The sequence below is a fragment of the Acartia tonsa genome, chromosome 6 (assembly GCF_053477335.1).
Source record: "Acartia tonsa isolate MP-2025a chromosome 6, ASM5347733v1, whole genome shotgun sequence".
Classification (NCBI taxonomy): Eukaryota; Metazoa; Arthropoda; class Copepoda; order Calanoida; family Acartiidae; genus Acartia; species Acartia tonsa.
Window position 1 is genome coordinate 7,081,298 of NC_137265.1, and position 25,466 is coordinate 7,106,763.

General features: G+C 39.3%; 2 protein-coding genes across 3 annotated transcripts in view; both read left to right on the forward strand.

Annotated features, from left to right (window-relative positions):
- The window catches only part of LOC145321695 (PI-PLC X domain-containing protein 1-like), a 59,707-nt gene that overhangs the window by 19,663 nt on the left and 14,578 nt on the right, over positions 1 to 25,466 (forward strand). For both annotated transcript variants that reach the window (XM_080163238.1, XM_080163239.1), the window contains exons 2-4: positions 22,625 to 22,684; positions 23,586 to 23,650; positions 24,806 to 24,837. In XM_080163238.1, the coding sequence (XP_080019364.1) occupies positions 22,625 to 22,684; positions 23,586 to 23,650; positions 24,806 to 24,837 (157 nt within the window). The remainder of the gene's footprint in view (positions 1 to 22,624; positions 22,685 to 23,585; positions 23,651 to 24,805; positions 24,838 to 25,466) is intronic.
- LOC145321696 (uncharacterized) lies at positions 11,283 to 21,419 on the forward strand. Its single transcript, XM_080163240.1, has 8 exons — positions 11,283 to 11,343; positions 12,395 to 12,451; positions 13,170 to 13,220; positions 13,925 to 13,974; positions 18,459 to 18,540; positions 19,341 to 19,422; positions 20,156 to 20,206; positions 21,315 to 21,419. Exons 1-8 carry the CDS (start codon positions 11,289 to 11,291, stop codon positions 21,376 to 21,378), a joined length of 492 nt encoding a protein of 163 aa, XP_080019366.1. The 5' UTR covers positions 11,283 to 11,288; the 3' UTR covers positions 21,379 to 21,419.

Sequence of the window (25,466 nt, forward strand, 5' to 3'; positions counted from 1 at the left end):
AAGCGTTTCAATCAACAATTGTAATTTACAGAAGGGATAATTTTGTGCATCATCATTGGGAATTAAAAATTTGGATCTCTGTTACAAAATACTGAAGTTTAGGTGTACTATCTAAGCTTATGATTAGCATTGGCGTACAGAGAGGGGTGTTGACATTCACCTTAAAATTTTAAAATTCGAACACTTAAAAAAGATTTGCAATGCTTCATTCTTAGCTGGATATTAAAAAATGGCCGTACGTGAGATGGGAAACGACAACCTCCTTAAAATTAAAATTAGATAAGCCTACCATCTATTTTTTTCATTATTTTAATTTTTTATGAAACCAAATACTTGACATAAATATTTGTACTGGAACTTGAACCATTTCCACTGTTTAACAATCAACTGTTTTTTTTTCGAGTTTCAATTTGTATTTTAACACATCAAACTATCTAAAAATTAATATATTACCAATATATATATATGTTATAATTATATATTTGACCGGCATGTTTTAGCACTGTATAAGACTGTATAGACTGTATTGCATTACTTATTTGTACTTGTTGAAAGAAACTAAACTATTTTATTGTTTAAATTATCATATGCCACTATTAAGGAAGTTTAATTTTAAATTTAATGACATTTTTAACGTTTAAAAATCAAAAAAATTTAACCGAACATATTATTTATAATCATATATTTGACAGTTTATCTGGAATTGGCACAAAACCATTTTTTGCACTGCACTGCATAACAATCAACTGTTTTTTTTAGAAAGCTCTTATTTCTGTGCTATGTTTAAGGACATTTCATTTTCAATTTGAACCCAAACATCTAAAAATCAAAACATTATAGGTTATAACCGAACATATTTTTTATAACCATATATTTGACGGGCATATTTGTGACTGGTGCGATAAAACCATTTCAGGTTAAATGCAACAACGAGAAAATTACTCCTACTCAATTTTTGTCTTCTATACCCTCTGTTCCTCTTTCTCTCTCTCACTCTCTCTCTCTCTCTCTCTCTCTCTCTCTCTCTCTCTCCTTCTCTCTCTCTCTCTCTCTCTTTCCCTCTCTATATATCTCTTCCTCGCTCTTTTCTCTCTCTCTCTCTCTCTATCCCCCTTTCTTTCTACATATCCATCTTCTTTATCCCTTAATCCTAAGAGCATCTCTGATGAAAGTTCTCACGGAGTAATCTCCGTAAAAAGGCACAAAATTTCGGAGAGTTCAAAGGTCAATTAATCTTAAATGTCACAGCAGAGTAGAATTTTAATTAAGACTGTATCTTTATTGTGATATCATAGTTCATAGTGAAAATAAACCCAAATGTCACTTTTGCAAGCTACTTGGAAGCAGAGAGAGATGAGACAATGGGCTGTTCATTACACTAGTCCCAAAAGTTTTATAATAACGTTTTTTTATTCGTTTAAACAACATAGGGACTTTTAATAAATTTTAATTGGTTGGTTTATAAGGTTGAGTGTCCATTCGTTTCAACCACTACTTGCATTCTACAGAAGTGGTAACTTTGATTATTAACATTGGGGATGTACAATGAACATCGATATATAAACCTTTGTTTTATCCCTTTAGAATCTTGACTTGGAAGTCTTATGTTTTTTTATTTTAAACCCAAAACCATAGACAAGCTATTATTATTAAATTCATTATAACAGAAGATATAGGTTTCAAATTTGTGTATTTAATGGTAGACGTAGATAGAAACTATTCTGACACCTTATTTCTTTAAAAAGCCAGGGATTTAAAGGGATAAGACAATGGCTGAAAATTTGATAAAAAAATTGCCCCTTTTGTAGATTAAAATTAGTGGTTGAAACTAGGGTTGGGCCGGATATCCGGTGTGGCCGGATATCCGGCCGGATACCGGATATTGAAACTATCCGGCCGGATATCCGGCTCCATAATTTTTTATACTTTACACCAAAAATCTCTGCTTTTTAAAATCTTAAATGGCTATAATTTTCTTATTATTGAAGCTAGAAGAACATTTTTTCTGAATAAGTTTAACTTTATGTAAATTTATATAAGATTTTTGAAGAAATTTTTTTTTACTACTTTAATATCTGGTAATTTGGCCGGTTATCCGGCCGGATATCCGGTAATTTGGCCGGATAACCGGATATTTGCCGGATATCCGGCGTTGGCCGGATATCCGGCCGGTTACCGGATATCCGGCATTTGAACTCAGCCGGATATCCGGTATCCGGTATCCGGCCAAAAAAGTATCCGGCCCAACCCTAGTTGAAACGTTTGAACAGTAAACTTAATGATTTTAAAACTTTGGGGACTAATGTAATAAACAGCCCATTGTCCCCTCTCTCTTTCTGTTTGAAAACAGTTTAATGCTATAAATTTCCATAAATTCATTGTTTGTGTGCGTATTAACTTGAAAAATATAAAGATAACAAAAAACAAGGACAACAACATAAATAATTACGAAATTAACATCTTTTTTCATATGACCTGAATTCAGTATATTGGAATATAATTTCAATTCCAACTGAAGCTTTTAGTTAGGTGACTTAAGGTGGGGAGAAACCCATCAAAAACAGGGATAATCAAAAAGGACAGAAAAATTGAGGGGAGTGTGGATATCCCTTCCCCCCCTCCAAAAAAAAACAAAAAAAAACCTTTCCTTAAAATATAACTGTAAAGGAGAATCATATAGGCTCAGCGGTTAGCGAGATCCTTCGCTACAGACAAAAAAGCTTACTTCTTTATTTTATAGAATTTCTATGACTATTTGGCTTTTAAAAGTTTCTACAATTTGGGTCGGTCTGTCAGTCCATAACGATGGCTATGATCGCTAATTCAGATATGTTATGATTTCAAAATTGGTATGGCGATGCCTGAAACAGTTTGGTACAATCTAGTAAAACTAGTAATTTTACAATCATTACGATAATTTAAAATGTCCCGTTTGAAAAGATATTTTGTCATGAATATTTTACATTATATTATGGTAAGCCGAGCGTTCTCGGCCCACAGGGTAACGAGTTCGAGTTCAACGAGCCCTAGCCTTGAATTATTCTACCAAAACAAACTAGCAGGATTTAGTCATACAGAAATTATATATTTAACTGAATAATATTTACAAGCAATGTTTACTATATATATACAACAGATTATAACAATGGTTAGGTTTGAAGGGGGTGTGGGACGCTAGGGCTTAGCTCCCGGCGGTAGACAGGCTGTGGGGGCAGCGGTGGTAAAAGGGGAGGCAGCGCCTCCCGGTTGTATAATCGCGTGAGGGGCGCGTGATAGCTGCATGTTTGAGTCCCTCCCCACATTTAGGCAGGCCAGTTTGACCGCTAGATAGCGGGGTCAACATCGGTCATGAGATAGATGGTGATATAATAAGATTAGTGCAGTGGGTTTGTTATGATAAGTCACAGCGTAGCAACTCTGTAAACTGCCTGTCCGTCTGGTTGTCGTATTACCACAACCTCCCCTTCAAGGGTTGCGTGGCTCTCGAGCCACCAGGCCTTGAACCTGGGGATACGACAACCTATGTCTGCGCAGGACAGGCTCTTCCTGGGGCACAGCTCGATGGAGGACAGCTCGGGCTACACAGGCTCCACGGGACACTCGTTGCTCGGTCTGGCTGTGGTTGGATATCAGCATTGTCAGCTCCTGGTTGGCTTCTAGACGGGGGTTGGCGACGGCTAAGCCCCGGCGCTGGAAATTTTGCCTCGTCTGCAGGACTAGCTCTGCCTCAGCGGGTAGCTGGACATGGAGGCCTAGGCTAACTCTGGTGGTTCCCAAGGGGGGAATGACGATGGATGAGGGCGCATAGAATTCCATGGGGGCGCCTGCTTGATTCAGGTTGCTTGGCCTCCTAGCTCCTACCCGGATAGGGATGGCTGTCATCAACAGGGGGCACATGGCTTCAGCTTCGTCCTCTGGGGCGGCCTCTTCCATTGCAGTAGCTGCTTCTCCTCCTACAGGCTCGCTGCTGGCTGGCAGGTGCTCCATGTCTGTATCAGGATTCCAGATGGCATCTCTGGGTGGCTCTGGAGCTGGCGGCGGCGGCGGTGGTTCGTTGGGTTGCTCCTGCAGGTCCTCTTCTACTGGGTCACGATCCTGGCCGCTGGGCTGTGGGGCGGCTGCGGCCGGCTGGTGCACTGGGAACTGTCCTGGGTCGCTAGCTGCGGGCGCCGCCGCTCCAACCGGCAGCTCGGTGGCATCCTCGTCGCCGTCAACGTCGACTTGAATGTCTGCTGGAATCTGGTGGGCAGTCACATCTCCAGTGTATTTGCGCAGTCGGCCGACATGCGCGGTAACTTCCGAGATCCTGGCGATTGGAGAGGCAGGTTTGATGACATAATGGACTTCTGTAGCTTTCCTCACTACCTTCCAGGGGCCAGTCCATCTCTTGGTGATCTTGGCTGCCTTCCCTGGCACCAGGCGGGGGGCCAGGTACCAGACCAAGTCTCCAACCTCATACTTGGCCGTGCCTTCGTAGGCTGCCGCGCTCCTCCGGATGGCTCCCTCCTCCTTCTGCTGGATGGCATCATACACTGCATGGTAACGTTGCAGGAGAGCTTGGACGTTGGCTGGAACCGAGGCATATTCTGTTTCTGGCAGCCGGAGCACCATGTCCACCGGAAGCTTGGCCTCTCTCCCAAAGAAGGCCAGGAACGGGGTCACGCCGGTAGATCTGCAGGCCTTGGTGTTGTAGGCGAAGGCAATGGCAGGCAGGTGGGGCTCCCAGTTGTTGTCGTCCCTGTCTAAGAACAGACGCATGCCTGTATTGAGCGTCCGATGAAACCTTTCCACTCGGTTGGACTGCGGGTTGTAGGGGGGTGGATGTGTCAGGCCAATCTCAAGCCTGGAGGCCAGTTCCTGGAATACCTGGCCGGTGAACTCCATTCCATTGTCGGAGTGGATCTTCAGGGGGCATCCGAACGTGGCCAGGTGGCGGTGCAGCAGGGCTTCAGCCACCGTGAGGGTGCGCTTGTTGGGGATGGCGTAGAGGCTGACAAACCGGCTGAACCCGTCTTGACAGGTGAGGATATAGCGGTTCCCGGCTGGCGTCTCTGGTAGTGGCCCCACCAGGTCGATGAACAGGACTTGTTGTGGATACCCCTGGCGGGAGGGCACATGTATCCCTTGCTTCAACCTTTCCTTGGTAACCTTCTGGACACATTCAGGACAAGTCTGAACCATCAGGCGGACGTCACGGGCCAGGTTGGGCCACCAGAAGTGCATGGCAACGCGGGCAATAGTCGCGTCCATCCCAAAGTGCCCGGCCATGGGGGTCCCATGGGCTAGAAAAAACGCGTCCTGCTAGAGGGCCGAAGGCAGCAGGTATCTTGTCCGTTCCCCTGTCAGGGTCTGGTCAGTGGTGGTGAGGCAGCCATGCTCGTCAAGTCCCAGGGCTGGGAAGCGGCTGGCGTACTGCTGCTCGTCTCGTTCCTTGCCGCGCAGCTCAGCCTTGGTTGGGGCTCTGCCATCAGCCACCCACTGGCGGACACGGAGCAGGAGAGGGTCTTGTGTCTGGGCTTCTAGTACTCTAGTTGGGTCCAGTCGGGCGGCAGGGGGCCGGCTGGCTGCGGGCTCCCCTAGCTGGCAAAGGTTATGGATATACTCAGCCTGCTCTGCTAATTCTTCGGCGCTGGCCGTTGGCATGTTGGCGTCCTCTCGGCGGCTGAGGGCGTCAGCGTTGGTGTTCTGGGTGCCAGGACGGTGGCAGACAGTAAAATCTAGGGCCGCTAGCTCCTCTTGCCAGCGGGCCACCATCCCGGTGGATGTGTTCAGCGACTTCATCTGCAGCAAGGCTGAGGAATCAGTGTTGATCTGGAAGCTGCGGTAGGACAAGATGCCGTGGAATTTCCGGATTCCATACATGATGGCGGCCATCTCTCCCTTCCAGGACAGGTAGCGAGTCTCGGGGTCGGTTGTCTTGCGCCCCACGGCGGCAATCAGCCTCTCCTTGCCGTCCTGGCATTGACTCAAAATGGCAGAGATGGCGCGGCTGCTGAAATCTGTGGTGAGCTGGAATACCGCTGGCAAGTCAAACCTGGGCGGCGCTCGGATGGGGGCTTGACGGAACTTGTCCTTGAGCTGCAGCAGCTGGGCTTCCATCTCAGGTGTCCAGGCTAGGGTCTTGGCCGTCTTCTGCCGATTCATCTCGTAGGTGAGGTCTGCATACTCTGGGATGAACAGGCGGTAGTATCCAAAGAACCCCAGAAGCGCCAGCAAATCTTTGGGGGTGCTGGGGGCCGGCCAGTCCAGAATACGGTCAATATAATCCTCCTGCATGGCTATCCCCTCACGGCTGAGGGTATGGCGCAGATAATCCACCTTGGCTCGGAACAGCTTGGTCTTGGCTGGCTTGAGGCGGATTCCTCCCCGGCGGTGGGCTTCCAAGACCTCCCGGAGCCTAGCCAGGTGGGCCCAGGTATCCTGGTGGAAGGTCAGGACGTCGTCAAGGTATGACTGGAGGTTGGCTGTGCCTAATGGGTTTAGGACCCCTGCAATAAATCTGGAATAGACAGATGGCGCCGTAGCTAGGCCAAAGGGCATCCTTTTCCATTGGTACAAGCCCCTGGGGGTGGTGAAGGCGGTGCAGGGCCGGCTGTCCTCAGACACACGGATGGTGTAGTATGCGGCCACCGCGTCTAGGGCACTGTAGACGCGGTGCCCTCCAGCTCGTTCGACCAACTGCTGGATCCTGGGCAGAGGGTAGCTATCCAGCTCCAGGCACTTGTTGAGGACTCTGTAGTCGACGGCCCAGCGGGTGCTCCCGTCCTTCTTCTTGATGGGCACCAGGGGGCTGCTCCAGGCGGAGTCTGACGGCTCTATGACTCCCTCCTGTAGCCAGGTGTCCAATTGTTTCTCCAGCTCAGCCTCCTGCCGCGGGTTCAGATCCCTAAATCTCTGGCGGATCGGCTGGGTCCCTGGCTTGAGGCGCAGCTGCAGCTCGACTACATCCGTGCAGCCGGGGGTAGAGTTGGAGAAGACGTCCCTGTATTCTGATAGCATGGTCCAGACCTCCTTTTTGAGCAAGGGGTCCTTGCGCAGGAACTCGTTGTCTTCCATCTCAAGGGCCTCCCACAACTCTTGCATGTCTGGGGGCTCAGCAGGCTCTTGGAACGAGTGGAGACTCGGGGGAGGCTTATCAGAAACCTCTAAAATGTCAGGCTTGACCAGCTCCCCTGCCACTGGGAGGCCAGCGTCCAGCAGGAGGGGCGTCTCCCCTTCATTCACCACCAGCACTCGAAACACAGTGGCGGATCCAGGCCTGTGGGCATACAGGCCTTCTGGGATGACAAGATCCTCCCCAAACCTCTGTTCTGGGGCAGCTAGTTGGATGGCATCCTTGGTGCGGTGGCCTACTAGCTCAACAGGGACCACCATGACACCGCGGCCAGGCAAGACCACCCGCTTGGCCGTGTGCAGTTGGGGTGGCTGGCCGTCAGTTGGAGTGACAGCGCTTAACCTATACGTGGCTGGTGCGGGGTCAGCTTCGGCTCCGGGACCCACCAGCCGCGACTTGACGGGCTCGGCCTCGGGAGGGGCTGACGTGTCGGAGCCAGGTGTGGCTCCGAGGGCGTCCGGCCACGATTTGACGGGCTCGGCGCTGGGAGAGGCCAAGGCGCTGGGTCCAGCCTGGGCTCCGTGGGCGTCCGGCCGCGACTTGACGGGCTCGGCGCTAGGAGAGGCTGAGGCAGCGGAGCCATGCATGGCTCCGGAGGCAGCCGGCCACGACTTGACGGGCACGGCGCCGGGAGAGGCTGATTCCTGGGAGTTGAGGGTGGCTCCGGGTGCATCAGACCGCGACTTGACGGGTCTGGACTCGGGCTTGGCTGGTTGTCTGGCTGGGGGTCCCAGGTAGAGGGGGCCAGGTGGACACGGCTGGCCGTTGATAAAGGTGTCGGCGGAGAAGATTGGTTCTGGAGGGCTGGCAATCTCAGGGAACGTTGTTGGCAGGTTCTCCCGCGGCACCTTGGGCACTGGGGGCAACCCCATGGCTAGCAGGTTGGCCCCCCTATGGGCGTTGAGTGCAGCATCCACCCAGTGCGTGCCTTTCTCGACCACACGCGGCTGCTCTGGCAGTGGGCCTGGCAGAGGCCCCTCATAACTCAACTCTCTCTCGGCTGTCTCCCGGTCAATGGGGACGCCACGGAGTGGGATAAACTCCCCACGCACCCACAAGCAAGGTGGTTGCATGTCGAAACAGAGCCTAGTTCCGAACTCCTTGAGAAAATACCCTCCTAGGTTCAGAGGGTGTGAGAGGTTCCGGACCACAGTCACGTGGTAAAGATGGAGTATAAGGGTGTGTGAGACTGCCATATATAATTCTTTCAATTTTCCTATTACCTGGAGGGGCTGGCCTTCCTCGTTAGCAGTCAGGATTTGGGTGTTGTCCGGAATCAACATGCGTTGCACGCCCATTGCGTGCATGAGGTGTTCAGAAATTACAGCAGACCCTGGTACACGGTTGCCAGAATCGATCATGGCATCAACCTGTACATGCTGGGCAGGGTCAGGAGTAGGAAACCTCACCCTGATATGGCAGGGGAAGTGGAGGTCCTGCCCTTGAGACAAGGGGGCCTCCCGTTCGGCTGGGGTTGGCAGAAACTTCGGTGGTGGCCGAACCGCAGCTATGGTGGTATCGCTTACCATGGTGGCTTAGACTGTAGCTTCGAATCACTAGAGCTTATTAATTATCACTGGGTCAACAATTTTATATTTATTTTTATCACTTGGTTGACATTTATACACACTTATGTGTTGTTATCACTAGGAGCTCTAGGTGTGATTCTGGAAGCACTGGCAGCAGGGAATGTCCGTCCTGCAAGGTTCAGAGGGGTGACGGCGGTAGGGAATGACCCGTCCTACAGCGCCGCTGGTTCGAATCCCGAAAATGGCGGCAGGGAATGGCCCGTCCTACAGCGCCTCGGGTTCGAATCCTGGAAGGCAGCGGCAGGGAATGTCCCGTCCTGCCGTGCCTGTGGCTCAAAATCTGCTATCCGTCGCAGTGGTAGGGCTTACTTGTGTGCTGAAGCTTCGCAGCCACACATTGCCTTCTCAAGGAGACCAGCACCCAGCTGTCTGTCTCGTAGGTTTGGCCTGGGTGTCCTGGGGCTTGTCCCAGCTACACTTGCCAATTTAGACTCAGTTCTGTAGCCGTCTGAGCTAAATTATCCGATTACCGTGGCTGCGCACCTAGCGCTACTCCTACACGGTCCGGAAAAAGCGTCTTAACTGGCGCTTTTAGCAGGCTAAATCTGCTTGCCGTAGGCCAGAGGCCCACATATTGCGTTCAAAATGATGGAAATTCGACCTAAATAGGCCGTCTCACGGGTCAGTTGGCTTCTCAGTTGGCGGCTGATTGTCCCCTTACTTGCCAAAGGGTCCAATCAGAGGTAGAATAGGCTAGTTTCTGTAAGGCTCGATTGAAACACGCTGACACCAAGTTATGGTAAGCCGAGCGTTCTCGGCCCACAGGGTAACGAGTTCAAGTTCAACGAGCCCTAGCCTTGAATTATTCTACCAAAACAAACTAGCAGGATTTAGTCATACAGAAATTATATATTTAACTGAATAATATTTACAAGCAATGTTTACTATATATATACAACAGATTATAACAATGGTTAGGTTTGAAGGGGGTGTGGGACGCTAGGGCTTAGCTCCCGGCGGTAGACAGGCTGTGGGGGCAGCGGTGGTAAAAGGGGAGGCAGCGCCTCCCGGTTGTATAATCGCGTGAGGGGCGCGTGATAGCTGCATGTTTGAGTCCCTCCCCACATTTAGGCAGGCCAGTTTGACCGCTAGATAGCGGGGTCAACATCGGTCATGAGATAGATGGTGATATAATAAGATTAGTGCAGTGGGTTTGTTATGATAAGTCACAGCGTAGCAACTCTGTAAACTGCCTGTCCGTCTGGTTGTCGTATTACCACAATATAATTACATTTAAATTGGTGGTTCCTAGAACAAAAGAGCTCCATGTAATGAGAAAACTGACATGGATACATTAATTGTGAATATCTTTGCTTCCAATAAACAATTTAATATATTTATGATGGGGATGATAAATTTTAGTTTGGAAAAAATGAAACTGATGGAAAGACAAATTAATTTAAAATTGACAGTCGGGGGTGGGGTGTTAGGAAAATATTTCAAAATAAATTCAAATAAATAAAACAGTATGACAACAACTATAAAAAGTCAGGAATTGACAGTCGCGCGTCAGCCGCCCAAAAAAAGCATCAGGGAAATCAACCTTTTATAATTTTAAAAATCAGCTGGGAATCTAAACCTGACTCAATTATGGCAACTCTTTTTTAAGAGAAAATGTCAAAGCATCCCAGGGAGGAAGGGAGGGGATAATGGATATAAAATTCATATTTCTGACAGTCTTGGACTTTGGGTACCAGAACACATTCAATTTTCATTATTTTGGCAAATTTCTAAGACTTTGGGTACCAGCGCAAAGAATGCCGCTAAAACAGTTATTCCCAAAGCAGACAACTCTTACTAAACTAACCAATACAAATACTAGCAGACTATTTGAGAAAAAAAATCAAAACAAGTTTATCTTGGTTTTTAAACAAAAAAAAATTTCTTCTGAGAATGGGTGGGATAAACCAGAAATTCTACTGTGATACTTCTGTAACTATCCATTCTAATCAACCCCTTGTCAAATATGAAAACAAAACCCCATTTATGATATTATTTTGTCAGAAACTGCCAGTACTAAGGTCATACCTTTAATGATAAATTACAGACTATTCACAGGAAAAAAAGACAGGATAACCTAATGTTAAATACTTTTTTTTCAGTGTTTAATAATTTCTTATTATACAAATCTAATAAAGATTGCTACATCAAAATTTTTTGGAATTTTCCAGATATATCTGGTTTTGAAGATATTGAGTTAGAACTCTAAAATTGAATTAATTGCCCATTGTCCCCTCCCTTACTCCCTGAAGCATCCATACAGGTTAAAATTGTTTAAGGCTTAGTCGCAGCTGAAGCGCGGCTGCCAAGCACTGATAAAAACAGATGATAGAAAGAAAAAAAACATTAACAGTTTCCTGCCAATTGTTTAACAAAACAAACAAATTAACTTTTACCTTTCATATCTTAAGATCGTCTCATTTATAACGGTGTTTGACTAAATCATTATTTAAAATTTTCCTTTATGATTTTTAAATTATTTATGAAATAATTCTTCTTAACTGTTGTCAAATTTCCAAGACTTGAAATTGCATTAATTTAAGTTTTATTAAATGATAAAATTTGAACAAAACAGTCGAGGAAATATGGTGAAGAATAAAAGAATAAATATAATATTTCTTCTTGTAGTCTTAGCTCAAGGTAAAAGATTTTAATATTTCAGTATGGCTTCGAAACCGGTTTATATCCACTGGAATGAATATTAATTTATTTTCATTTTACTATCCGCGGAAAGTTGTCTATAATACGATGCAATAATAACTATTCTTAATATTTACAAATGTATATATTTTTTTCTCTAAAATTTATATTTTAAAAGCAAAAAAGCGTTTTCATTGTTAAATGTACAAAATTTTAGTCAATTCTTTTATCTAAAACTAGCGGCTGCGGCCCTAGCATCTAGGGCGCTGTATTCAAAGGGCAGAAATAGGCTAGAAAAATAGCATAATACCATCATGAAACTTAAATATAAAAATCATAAAATGAAATAACCTAAAACCTGTGAACCTTCCCTGAAATGGAAAGCTCCATGTGTTCAGTAGTTGTTGAGATTTTAAACTTTAGACAAAAAAAAGCTCTTACTACTTTATATAATAGGACTAGCGGCTACGCCCCCTAGAGGCCTCTAGTGGCACTTTAAATGTTTTTTTTTATATTTAAAATATGGAAATTTTGCGTTTGACGTTTATGTTTCGTTAAACTCGTTTTCTAAGATCGAGAAATAAAAAAAAAATTTATTTCTCTAGGGAGGGTGGTGGTACCCTCCCCCAAAATAGTTATAAACCTTCCCGGGACATATGAGAATCTACCCTGATAAGGAGAACCCGATCGGTTCAGCGGTTAGTGAGATCCTTCGGTACAAACACACAAACATCCTGTTACTTTAGTATAAGGATATGAAAGGTCAAGTAGATGCTCTATTATTCATGTTGTCTGTCTAACCGTCCAACAGTAGATCCTTAGTTTTCTCGGCTGTTATTCGAGGTGGACGGCTTATTTTTCGAATTCTTTTATCCATAATAAACCTTGTTTTTTTCAGCTATTATACTTAATTTTTTAAAGATTATCTATTTTAAATAAATGTTATATCATTTTCGTTATTCTTATTACTATAACAGTGAAAAAATAGATATAATATTTCCTCTAATTGTCCTATCTTTTTATCCCTAACTAAATGTTTTATTTGTTTCAGAAGGCAGAGGTGGTGATATTATTATTGATGGTCCTACTTCTACTCTTCTTGATAATACAGGGATTAATTAACTCAACATCTTATCAAGCTGGATTATTTTCCAGGGATCTAAAGGGATAAGACAATGGCCGATAAATTGATGAGCATCCCTAATTATAATGATATTACCCCTTTTTAAAGTTACATAAGTGTTTGAAACGTTTGAACACTCAACTTTATGAACCAACCAATCAAAATTCAATGAAAGTCCCCAAAGTTGTTAAGCCAATGAATAAGAAAACGTTATTATAATACAGCCCATTATCCTCCCCCTCCCTGTTTATTTCAGGATAACTAAACTTATTTGCCTCCAAATAAATTAAAAATATTATTTATGATAACCATAAAATGCACATTAAATAGGGAATGTCCACACTTACGTGTGTTACTCCGCAACAACTAAAAAAATTTAAAAAGTTAACAAAAAGTTTTAGCCTTCTAACGTAAACAGCAACTGTCAAAATCATATTTCCCCCATAGCATAGACGTCCAAGGGGGGGGGGAGTAAAGGGGTGATTACCCCCACAAATGATGTTGGGGGTGCCGTAGGCACCCCTAAAATTTTGGATTTTCAATTTTTACCCCCCCCCACAAATAAAAAAGCTTGGACGCCCCTGCCCCATAGTGTTACGGACTGCCTGAGAGACATACTGACGTACGGACTGACAGACATAGTGAATCATAGAGTAGCTTCGCTACTAATGATATTAGGATGAAACATAAGAGTTAATTTTATCAGGATTATACCTGTGTATCAATCCTCTGGCATTTACAGATCAAACAACAGGCAAGGTTATTCCCGCATTTCCAATGATCAAGTGAAAATTGATTACCCATTTATCCCCCCCAAAAAAAGTTCTCCTTCCCCCCAAAAAGAATATTTTTTTAAATTTTTCTTTTAAATCTAAAATACGAAAAATTGGTTTGATCAAACCTCTTAGAGCAAAGCCCCTAGAGGCTAGGGGCGAAGCCGCTAGTAATTTATAAACGATTTATACATTATACATTCAAAATTTTAATTTTTCAAATTTACATTTTTTTTTAAGTTTGAAGCTTTTTTAGCTAGTAGTAAATATTGAGATAGGATGAGGGTGCAATGTACACAATCGGAAACTAGAATTCAGCTGACCTTTTCAATGATTATATCACACAATAGAGACATCTATAATACAAAGCAGCTTGATGTCTAAATATACTGGATCCTCATTGATACAAAGATTCTTTTTCGAATATTTCAGATGTCTAATTAAAATTGAAGCCGAGAAAAATACATTTTAGCTTTACGGACAGACTGGCAGACGAACAGAGTAATCTATAGAGAAGGTTCGATACCTAAAAACCAGCTACCTAATTCATGACATCTTTCATTTTTAATCCCACAAAACTCCAATGACTCTTTGATTTTTAATGATTGTTTTGGGATTTGGTGGGGGGGGGGGGGGTTGAGTGGTATTTGTGCTCCATAAACAAAATGCTGGAATTCCTCCATAGGTGAAATAATAAAGAGAAGATTGGAGATCAATTGGCAAGCAAATGATTTAGTAAGTAGCTTTTTAGAAGCGCAGCTACTCTATAATTCACTTTGTCTGTCCGTCAGTTGCTCTGTCTGCGATTTTCTCAGCTGCTATTTAAGATTTTTGATGATAATTCTCTTTACCAGTGAGCATCAAGTATATGACTTGCTTGGACCGTCAGTCTGTTCGTCATGCTTCAAAATAGTAACGCATTTTCGATAAGGTTTCGTGATTTTTTTTGTTTTGATTTTTTAGATATTTTCTCTCTTTATGTTAGTTATAAACTAAATATCTACTCTAAAACTCACTTTGTCCGTTTGTCCATTTGATATGTTTTTTTGTGCTTTGCTCCTTATGAATGTTGTCATCCTTTTTGGTTATTTGAATGTAAATAAAGATCTCTAACAAATAGTCTAGGCCTTACAATAAAGCTTAAAAGAAACATACAACTGTTCTCGATAGATATGAGCTTATACCAACAACGAAATTAATTCGAAAAAAAATCACGAAACCTATACCTAATTTCAGCTGTTGTTGGGGGGCATTACTTCTGTCCCAAAAATATTATTTTAGATTTATTTTGCTTCTTGGTTATGTATACTTTTTAGTAGCGAAGCTACTCTATAATTCGAAATGTCCGTCCGTCTGTCTGAGACAAAGTGGGAGAAACGTAATTTTTTCGGCTCCTATTAAAGATAGACAGCTGAAATTTTTAGTGCAGATTCCCATGACATATGCGCATCTAATCTATGCATTGTTTTGTCAATCTGTTTGTTAATTGGGGTGCTAGATCGATTCCTAGATATTTTTGTTTTCATAATTTTCTCGACATCTTTTCAAGACAGACGACTGAAATTTTCAGGGATTCAGTAAATTTGCATCCTACATATTTTTACTAAGTTTCATTAAGATTTGTATATTGATTGGGGTGCTAGATCGATTCCTAGTTTTTCAAGTGTTCATAATTATCTCAACTCCTGTTCAAGATAAATGGCTGGAATTTTAAGGGATTAATTAAGTCAACATTCTACACATTTCTAAAAATTTTTTTTAAGACATTATAATTCGTTGGGGTGCTAGATCGATCCCTAGTTTTTAAATTTTTCATAATTTTTTCGACTCCTATTCAAGATAAACAGCTGTAATTTTTAGGGATTAATCAATTCAACATTATACATATTTTCACAAAGTTTAATAAAGACTTGCTATTGGTTGGGGTGCAAGATCGATTCCTAGATTTTACGTTTTTCTTCTTAGCTTAATGCTTCAAAAGATATTATATATTTTTAAAAGGTTTCGTGATTTATTTCATTTATGTCTTTTTAACATACTCAAAAGGTTATTTTTTCCTGATGTCTATCAGAAAATTTTTTAGCTTTGCTACTTATGGATGTTGTCATCCTTGTTTTCTAGATAAATATTAACAATTTTATTTTATCATTGGTGTTTTTTCTAGTTAATATCATCAACGTATGTAATCTCACATTTTATCAGTTTTTAATTGAATGTAGTTATGTTTTTTATGCGTGCATAATGACGTTGTAACGTTTTCAGATTTAATTACTTTCCAGTTTTCATGAATAGGTTTAAATACTGTTTTGTTAATCAATTAATCTCTAATGATATAGTTGCTCAAGAGACATATTGTCAGATTAAACCAATAGGAGAGTAATAAAGGTACATACAAGAGACCTCATTGGTTTAAATTGTGTACACATTTCGTTCCGAAAGGGCATAATTTTACATTTTGTTTGTATTATGAGTCAGCTATAAATTGTCGCATGTTTAGGATTAAGTTTTTCCTGGGTAAATAAATTTGTGTAAAAAATTCTTTCCTCGTATAGTGTGAAGTATATTACAAAAAATGTATTGAGTTAATTATGAAATTCTTACCATGAAGTTTGCTTTCTAAAAAAATATTAAGTTAGTTTAAATTCTTTTAATAAGGTTAGCTTTCTAAAAATCATATCGTCAAATAAATTCGGCTCAAATTTTGTCGCTAGTGTCTAGCAGGGAGTAAGGGAGGGGACAATGGGCAATTAATTCCATTTAAGAGTTTTCGCTGAAAAGAAATGAAAACCAGATTTATCCAGAAAACTTGACCAAAATTGTAAAGGGATCATGGTAATATAATTTAGAACCAAATTAGTTCTAAGAAAAAAAATCATTTACTTGAAAATTAAATTACCAGTACATCACAATGTAGTAAACATTCTGTAATTAATCACTATAAATATCACCCTTAGAACTTTGTCAACCCTTCTCATATATTTTTAACTGCTACCTAAAGTCGAGGGGTTCTTAGATTGTTTAATACATAAATATCACAGTAGAGTTTCTATACATGAAATGACATTTACTTGGGAAAAATATTTGTTAAAACCAGTCATCTAATGACAAATTTTTCTGTCTGCTATATTCAAAACTAACTCAGCTAGTTAACGGGGCATTGATGCGCTAGTACCCAAAGTCAGTCAGAACCTGCTGAATTCTTGCACATTCCCTTTAAGCCAGTACACAAAGTCTGAGACTCTTCAATATTCAAACCATTGTTCCCTCCCTTACTCCCTGTGTATCTAGTATATTACAAAATGTAAACAACAGTTCTGTCTGAAAAAATCCCTTTTTTAATTTTGACAAAAAAAAATGGGGTCAGTTGGACTATCATATACATAGATATACTATGTCTATTTCTCTATATAATCTAAATCTAAATAATCCATATTTGATTTCTGATAAATTAGCAGCTTATAGTGTCTCCAAAACAAGGGTGACAACATCCATAAAAGCGAAGCTTTAGACTATAGGATAAACGATCAATAACACTTGAGCATCAGAACTGAATAAGCATAATATAAATGTATAAGTCTAACAAAATTGTAAGTAAATTTGTTAAAAACTGCTTGAATATAGGATACTGTTTAAGGACAAACTTAAATTTTTAGGACTTTATAGAGATGCTTCGCTTATAACATTGTACCTTGTTGTAATAGGAATCGGTATAAAAAAATCAGATGAATAGGCTAATTATATCACATAAAATTGTTACAAAAAGGTTAAAAATCAAAATGTTTTAAATGAACGTATGGACATTCTGGTACCGATTATAGAGTTTGTACGATTTCTAAATCTTACCTTACCGTTACAGGAACCAAAATGCAATGTTTAAAATCATTAGGACTATTCTAACATGTCTTAATTAACGGAAAGAGCTAACCGTTATGGACGGACGGACGGACGTAGAAACTGACTCTAATTATAGAAAAGCTTCGCTTTTAAAAAGAGGATAATTGTTGGAAAATTTGACCCACTTTTGTTGGGACATTATACTCTGCTTCCTTAAGCGAGGCTAATATATAATTCATTTTGTCTGTCCGTCCGTCACTCCTTATTGGGAGCAATTGCAGGAAGGAGACATTGGTCTGTTTATTACACTAGTCCCCAAAGTTTTATACTAACGGTTTCTTATTCGCTGTTCTAACAAATTTGGGGACTTTTATTGAGTTTTGATTGGTTGGTTTATTAAGTTGAGTTTCATCCAATAATTGTAATCTACAGAAAAGGAAGTTTTGTTTATCATAATTGGGGATTAACATCAATTAATCGGCCATTGTCTTATCCCTTTAGATCCCGTTGTTGTCGATCATGCTTTTAAAGAAATTAATGAATATCCTATATTCTAAAGTAGTAAGGTATTTTGTCTGTAGCTTAAGATCTTACTAACCACTGAGCTGATTGGGTTCTCCATTGTAGAGAACCTTCACATAGGTCCCAGGGTGGTTTTAGCCGGTTTGATTTTTCTATTCAAGTCTTGGGATGATTTTATGCTATTTTCATGCTCTTTTCTAATCTTTCAAATACAGAGCATCTAAAGGCTAGGGGCGCATCCGCTAGTTTTTTCATAATGTTTTGGTGTTTACAATTTATCGAATATTCTCTGTATTTACTATGACAACTGAGCATCTGCTCTATAAGTCTATTTGTCATTTTTTTTCATCCATGATTTTCTTTTGCACTGCTAATTATGGATGTTGTCATCCTTGTTTGCCTCTATTAATTATATTGTTCTTTTTCAAACTTTTACATAAGAGTAGAAAGTTTTTTCTTCTATTTAATAAAAACCGAAGCTTTTCTATAATTAGGGTCAGTCTGTACGTCCGTAACGGTTTGCTTTTTTCGTTAATTTAGGCATATAAGAATTGTCCTATTAACTATGCAGGGTGATTCCTTTAGTAGTAAGATACGATTTATAAAGCGTAGCAATTCTTTAATTGTTACCAGAAAGTCCGTACGTCCATTTAAACATGCTGATTTTTTACTTTTTGACAACAAATTTTTGTATGTTAAAATTATACGAAACATCTGATTTTTTGAATGCTAATTCCTATTACAACAAGGTACTAATAATCGAAGCATCTTTATAATCAAGTCTTAAATATGTAAGTATTTCCTTCTACACTTGATGTTATATATTGGTCATGCTACCTCATTAAATTAATTTTGTTTTGTAGGACGATTCCATCGAAGGTTCCTCTATTATACTCCTGAAAGACAATGAAACTGTTCTTCAAATAGACCCGACACAATTTCCAGGTATTTAAAGATTGAATTTTTTTTCACAAAGTACTATTAAAAAAGTCAAAGTTGGTTGCTAATTATTTAAAATGAAAATTAAATTTTCTGTAATTTGTGAAGGTCAGATCCTAAGGTGGAAATGATCTTATTATTATTCTAAAACATTGACGTGCACAGGAATTCATCAAGGAGTATATGAAACCATTAAGAGGGGAAAAAGCGGAGGAAGGCCTTCCCAATTTCAAATTTAAGGGGGGTGTTGACACCGCTCTACAACCCCCTGTTATAAAACATGTATAATATTGTAAATGCGACTTTAGCAAAACCGTTGATATATATGTTAATTTAATTTCTCGTATTCATTCGAATCCGGTGGATAGGAACCGGTTCTCATCCATACGAAAAAAACTATGTCTAGCATCGTATTATATCCAGTTTTCTACGAATATAAAAAATGTACAATCATAAGATTAAAACCAGTTTTTTTAGCCGGTGTCTCCGGCACCTCGGGGCTGAAAAACTAGTTTTAATCTCATATTTGTACATTCTATATCCGCGGAAAGCCGTTTATAATACGATACGAGAAATAACTATTACTAAATTTCTAAGATCTAAAGGAATAAGACAATGGCCGATAAATTAATGTACATCTACTATGATTATACTCAAATTTCCCCTTCTGTAGATTACAATTAGTGGTTGAAATGTTAAGACACTGAACTTGATGAGAGAACAAATAGGAAAACGTCAATATAAGATTTTAGTGTAATAAACAGTCCATGTCCCCTTCCTCCCTAATAAATTTCCTTTTTTTATAGACAAATTTTACACCACTGACATCGTCCTTACCTATCCTGATACAGAGAAACTCTCCATCGCCACTTGCCAATTTGGATACAGGTAAAGTTTTAATCCTTTTCAAAAGGAAAAGGATGTCTGTCTCCTTTACATTGGAGCTTCTTATAGGTCCTGTTGGAGAGATTATGATTTTTGTAGGTGAGAATACTACCATCCTCCTTCAAAAAATATTTAAATGTTATTTTTAGAACTAATATTGAAAATAAAGCCCCCCCCCCCCCCATCTAGATGCCGTTAGGGGCATAATAGCTAGTGAAAGATAAAGCGGCTCAGATTGAATTTATAATACTCTAAAGTAAGCTTACAAGGTCTAAATTGAGAAGGCCTGCCGTTTTTGTTTAAGTTTTAACCCCTTGCAAATTAACATAAAGCCCACCTATCTATAATACAAAGTAGAATGATGTCTGTCCGTCCGTCCGTCCCATAAGATCTTGGTAACCACTGAACCGATTGGATTCTACTCTTCAGGGAATATACCTTCTGGTTCTGCGGTGGTTTTAGGCTAATTTCTTGGGGGATGGGACACCCCCAACCCCCCAAAAAATACCCCCCAAATTTTTTTATTATTTTTTTGCATATATTTTGCGAATTCGCCATTTATTCGCGAAAATTGGCGACTCATTTGCAATTTTTTCGGCTGGGATTGGCGACTCATTCGTAATTTTTTCGGCTGAGTAGGTAATAGAAGATGTAATAATGCCCATACTCACATAATAAACCCTATACAAACAGACGCACAAACCTCCTACTACTTTAGCATTTGTTGTTATTTCAGGGTTACCTTGATAGCAAATGATGGTTCGGAGATTGCATCCTCTTGTCTTAGGTAACTTTATTAAAGGGATAAAACAATGGCCAATAAATTTATGTACATCCCCAATGATGATACATAAAATTCTCATTTTGTAGATAAAAATTGGTGATTACCAGAATGAATCAACCAATCAAAAGTCACTAAAGTTCCCAAAGTTGTTAAGCCAACGAATAAGAAAAAGTATTATTAAAATTTGGGGACTAGTGTAATAAACAGCCCATTGTCCCCTCTCTCTCTTTACATATTCCTAACATTTTCTTCTGATTTTCTGTTTACTCATCTTTTTATTCTTCTGTCTGGGTGTTTGTCTGTCTTCCAATTATACTTTTTTTATATAACTATTGTAAATCAGTATATTTATCTGTCTGTTTGTCCCTATATTTTTCCGAATGTTTGTCTGTCTGTGTGTCTATCTATTTGTCTGTATGTTTGTATGTCTTTTTGTCTGTCTTTTAGACTGCCTTGTATTCTTTTTGACTGTCTTTTTGTCCTTCTGTTTGTCTGTCTGTTTGTCTGTATTTATGATTGTTTGTCTGTCTGTTTGTCCCAATATATATCCGAATGTTTGTCTGTCTGTGTGTCTATCTGTTTGTCTGTCTGTTTGTCTATCTGTTTGTCTGTCTTTTGTTTATCCTTTGGTATGTCTGGATTATGTCTGTTGTACCTAATTAATTAAATTGTTTTTCGCTTATGAAAGATTGTATTTCTGAGAGAAAGAAAGTTATAAAATTAAAAAAAAATTTTAAATTACTTTCATATAATTTAAAGTACTATGATATAATAAGAATTAATATAATGATCCTGTTCAAGATAATTGGAAGTACATTGAGTCTAGCAATGATAAATTTCTTTGAATTTTAAGTAATAAACCGGACTAGCAATGATATATTTCTTTTAATTTTAAGGAAGGAACCGGACTAGCAATGATATATTTCTTTTAATTTTAAGGAATGAACCGAACTAGCAATGATAAATTTCTATTAACTTTAAGGAATGAACCGGACTAGCAATGATAAATTTCTATTAATTTTAAGGAATGAACCGGACTAGCAATGATAAATTTCTATTAATTTTAAGGAATGAACCGGACTAGCAATGATATATTTATTTTAATTTTAAGGAATGAACCGGAATGGCAGTGGAATAATAAAGCTTCTTTGGAAAAGGAAATTCATAATTATTAATTGTATAATTTATTATCTTTTCACAAAATAAAAGTTGTGAGTTAAAAAGCAATTTATATAACATCTACAAAATAAAAAGATATTTCCCAGAATATTGCTTGGGGAGGTAGGGGCAAAGGTATGTGATTATACTGGTCCCCAAAGTTTCATAGATACGAGCTTTCATTCAATGAATGTAAAAAAAATCGGTGCTTGTATTGAAAAAGCTTGATTAGGTTGTACAAACCATCACTTTTTTTTCTTTTCATTTAAGTCCGCAGGAAGTGAAATTTAAGTATCAATATTCTAATCACCAATTTATTTCTAAAGGTTGTGAAACATTTTATTTTCACTTAAAAGGAGCAGTTTAGATTAAAAGTACGAAATAAAATTTTTAAAAATTATGAATTTTAGATGGAGGTAAGTTTTGACGGGATCATTAGAAGAAAAAACTACATGGTGAAATGCTCAAATAAGACATTAGTCTTTATAGTTTTATTGGCTTAGCTTTACTAAAATATGGTATTTCCAAAAGGAAAAGATGAATTGTTCACAAACAAAACATTGGGTACCTTTATTTCGTTTATGATAAACTAACGGCTTCGCCCCTAGCCTCTAGGGGCTTTGCCCCAAGAGGTATAATTACATCTTCTATTACTTACCCAGCAGAACGGATCGCAAATTTTCGCACCTACCCAGCAGGAAAACATTTTCTCGATAAAATAATAACGAATTCGCAAAATTCGTAAAGAAAAAAAAAAAAATAGCGATTAAATAACGAATTTGCAAAATTCGTAAAAAAGATAAAAAAATGGGCGGAGAATTTTTTTTGTTTTTGGGGGGGTTGGGGGTGTTTCACCCCCCAAGAAAATAGCTTAAAACCACCGCAGGACCAATGGGTATATACCCTGAAGAGTAGAATCCGATCGGTTCAGTGGTTACCGAGATATTAAGCTTCAGACGGACGGACGGACAGACAGACATCAAGCTACTTTGTATTATAGATGTTTTAGTTGTACTGAATTTAAGACTTGCTATTTGTCCTTCAGTTTTGCCAGTTTTGATACTTATTTAAAATCGTGTTATCTAGAAATGAGTGTAGGCCCCGCAGGGTTTGGATTCCCCTCAGGGAAAAGGCATATAAAAAAATTCAATTCTCCTGATATTTAATTTTGAGAAAAAAGTGCCAAATCATCTCTAAATATGTTTTTGTTAATTCTAAAAGTATCAGCTGTATTTTTTCACATAATTGTTCCTTTTTTTTAACAGATTGGTTCTTTGATGCTAATAGGAGCCCATGACGCTGCAGCCTACAGAGATTATCAAGGTAGAAAGTTTGTCTGTCTGTTTGTTTGTCTGTTTATTTGTCTGTCTGTCTGTCTCTCTGACTGTCTGTCTGTCTGTCTGTCTGTCTGTCTGTCTGTCTGTCTGTCTGTCTGTCTGTCTGTCTGTCTGTCTGTCTGTCTGTCTGTCTGTCTGTCTGTCTGTCTGTCTGTCTGTCTGTCTGTTTGTCTGTCTCTGTCTGTCTGTCTGTCTGACGCTCCTGCCTACAGAGATTATCATGGTAGAAAATTCATCTGGCATATATCCAAGCATAGGTCACTTTAATTAGTACCACATATTTTTTAGTTTTTTCACTTTAAATCCCTAGCAAGAACAAAAATCCCACCAACTTTCTTTTATATAACTTGAAAATATGGGGAGGGGTGGGGTGTAGTTTTTTAATTATAGCCTTTAGGGGTCTATACCAGACCTAAAGTAAAACAAAAATAAGTGGGATAGAAGTTCTATTCTCGACTAGGCACTGTAAGGAAAACCACCAATTTTTCTTTTAAAATTGTTTTTCTTTGCAATATACTCGCAGAAACAGATATATTTTATAGATGTATATACAGATAACTACTTCCCTCCATTTTTCAATGACCTTTTTCGTCTGCTACCAAATATTTTTTCTGCTACTCAGCAGTGTTAATCTCAAGCGACACCATTGGTTGATTTTCAATGACCCAATTGAGAGTCGGCACAAGGACACTGGTATGGGGAGAAACAGTTATTTAACCCTTTCGCACTCTAGTGTTTTACTTTAATCTGGTAGATTATAATTTATTTATAAAAACGTGCGGGTGGTGCTTATCCTGTGAATAAGTAAAAAGGAAAAGACGGAAAAAATTATGCTACATTAGTTACAGGAATATTATGAGACCACTGCAATTTTAATTTATAATTAGGTGTTGGTGATGATAATCTCGTGACAAGTGCAACTTTTGCTCAAGAAGAAACTTTATTGGGGCAGGTAGGTTTTTTTACGGCATGGCTTCGAAACCGATTAATATCCGCCGGATTAGAGCTGGTTTTAAGCCATTCTTTAAAATCACGTATCGTATCGAATAATATCCAGTTTTCTATGATTATAAAAATGTACAATCATAAGAATAAAACTAGTCTATTTAGCCCGTGCCTTCAATATCTCGGTTCTAACAAAACTGGCTTTAATCTTATATTTGTACATTTGTATATCCGCGGAAAGCTGTTTATGCGATAAATAACTATTCTCATCTCAGAGCTGGAAGATTCTTATCAGCCTTCTATCTTAAATAGAAGCTGAGTAAATTGAATTTTTTACTAGAATATTGATGTATCATTACCGATAGATCAACAGACCTTATTAACAACAAAAAATCAGCCACCTATCTTGAAAAAAAATTTCACATTTCTCGGACGGATATCTATATTACAAAGTAGAACGATGTCTGTTTGTTTGTTTGTCTGTCTGTCTGTTTGTTTGTCTGTCTGTTTGTAGCGAAGGATCTCGCTAACCGCTGAACCGATCGGGTTCTCCTTTACAGGGTAGCTTCTCATAGGTCCCGGGAGGGTTTATAACTATTTTCTTGGGGGGTAGGACACCCCTAACCCCTCAAAAAAATGAGAAATAACCCCCCCCAAAAAAAAAAAATTTAATTTTTTTAAAATCTAAAACACGAAAAATTGGTTTGATAAAACCTCTTGGGGCAAAGCCCCTAGAGGCTAGGGGCGAAGCCGCTAGTTTAAAATTCAAAACTAGTTTCTTAATAACAGATCGGATAGTTAACATTCATTTGACATAAAAAGAATTCTTCTAAATGTTTATAATTTAACATTTTAAGAATTTTTAAGGTAAAACTTTTGAAACAGCAGTGTCTTAGTCTGTCCAGAATGAGAGGGGGCAACGGGTTGTTTATTACGCTAGTCTCCAAGGTTTTACAATAACGTTTTCTTATTTGTTGGCTTATCAACTTTAAGTACTTTGGTGAATTTTTATTGGTTGATTCATTAAGTTTCTAACGTTTCAACTACTAATTTTAATCTACAGAAAGGGTAATTTTTTGTATCATCATTAGGAGTGTAAATCAATTTCGGCCATTGTCTCATCCCTTTAGATCCCCGAGTCTATTAATTATTTTTCTTTTAGTTGCTATGGGGAGTAAGGTTTCTTGACATCAGGTTAGATATTAGTTATTTCTAGCATCGTATTATAAACACCTTTCCGCGAATATAAAAATGTACTTTGGCATCTCGGGTCAAAAAAAAATATTTTAATCTTATGATTGTACATTTTTATATTCGTAAAAAACTGGATATAATACAATTTATACATAATTTTTCAGTATGACTGAGAACTGTTTCTAATCCACCGGATATTAATCGGTTTCGAAGCGATTAAGAAAATTATTATGTCACCAGTTTGGGTCAGAAAGAGAATCAACCTGTAACCAAATTCATATCAATTTAATAAAATACCCACAGATGGTTTATACAGTCAATAGAATGGACTTTCTAGAATTTTCTATTCTTTATAGTCCCTAAATTCGTAGAAGTAAAAAAATTAAATAGATTAACAACGTCATATGATATTTTCTATTTGTTATATTGAAAACATAATATAATAAAATTTTATCTCGATATTATACTTAATTGGAAATTATTAGTTTTTTCTTCTTCTTATCTTTGCGGAACCCGGTATTAGTGTCGGACTGATTATGACGTAACAAAAAAATTAGCCAATGAGAGGACACTATGAATTTTACCATTGGTCAATAATGTCCTCTCATTGGCTAATTTTTTTTGTTACG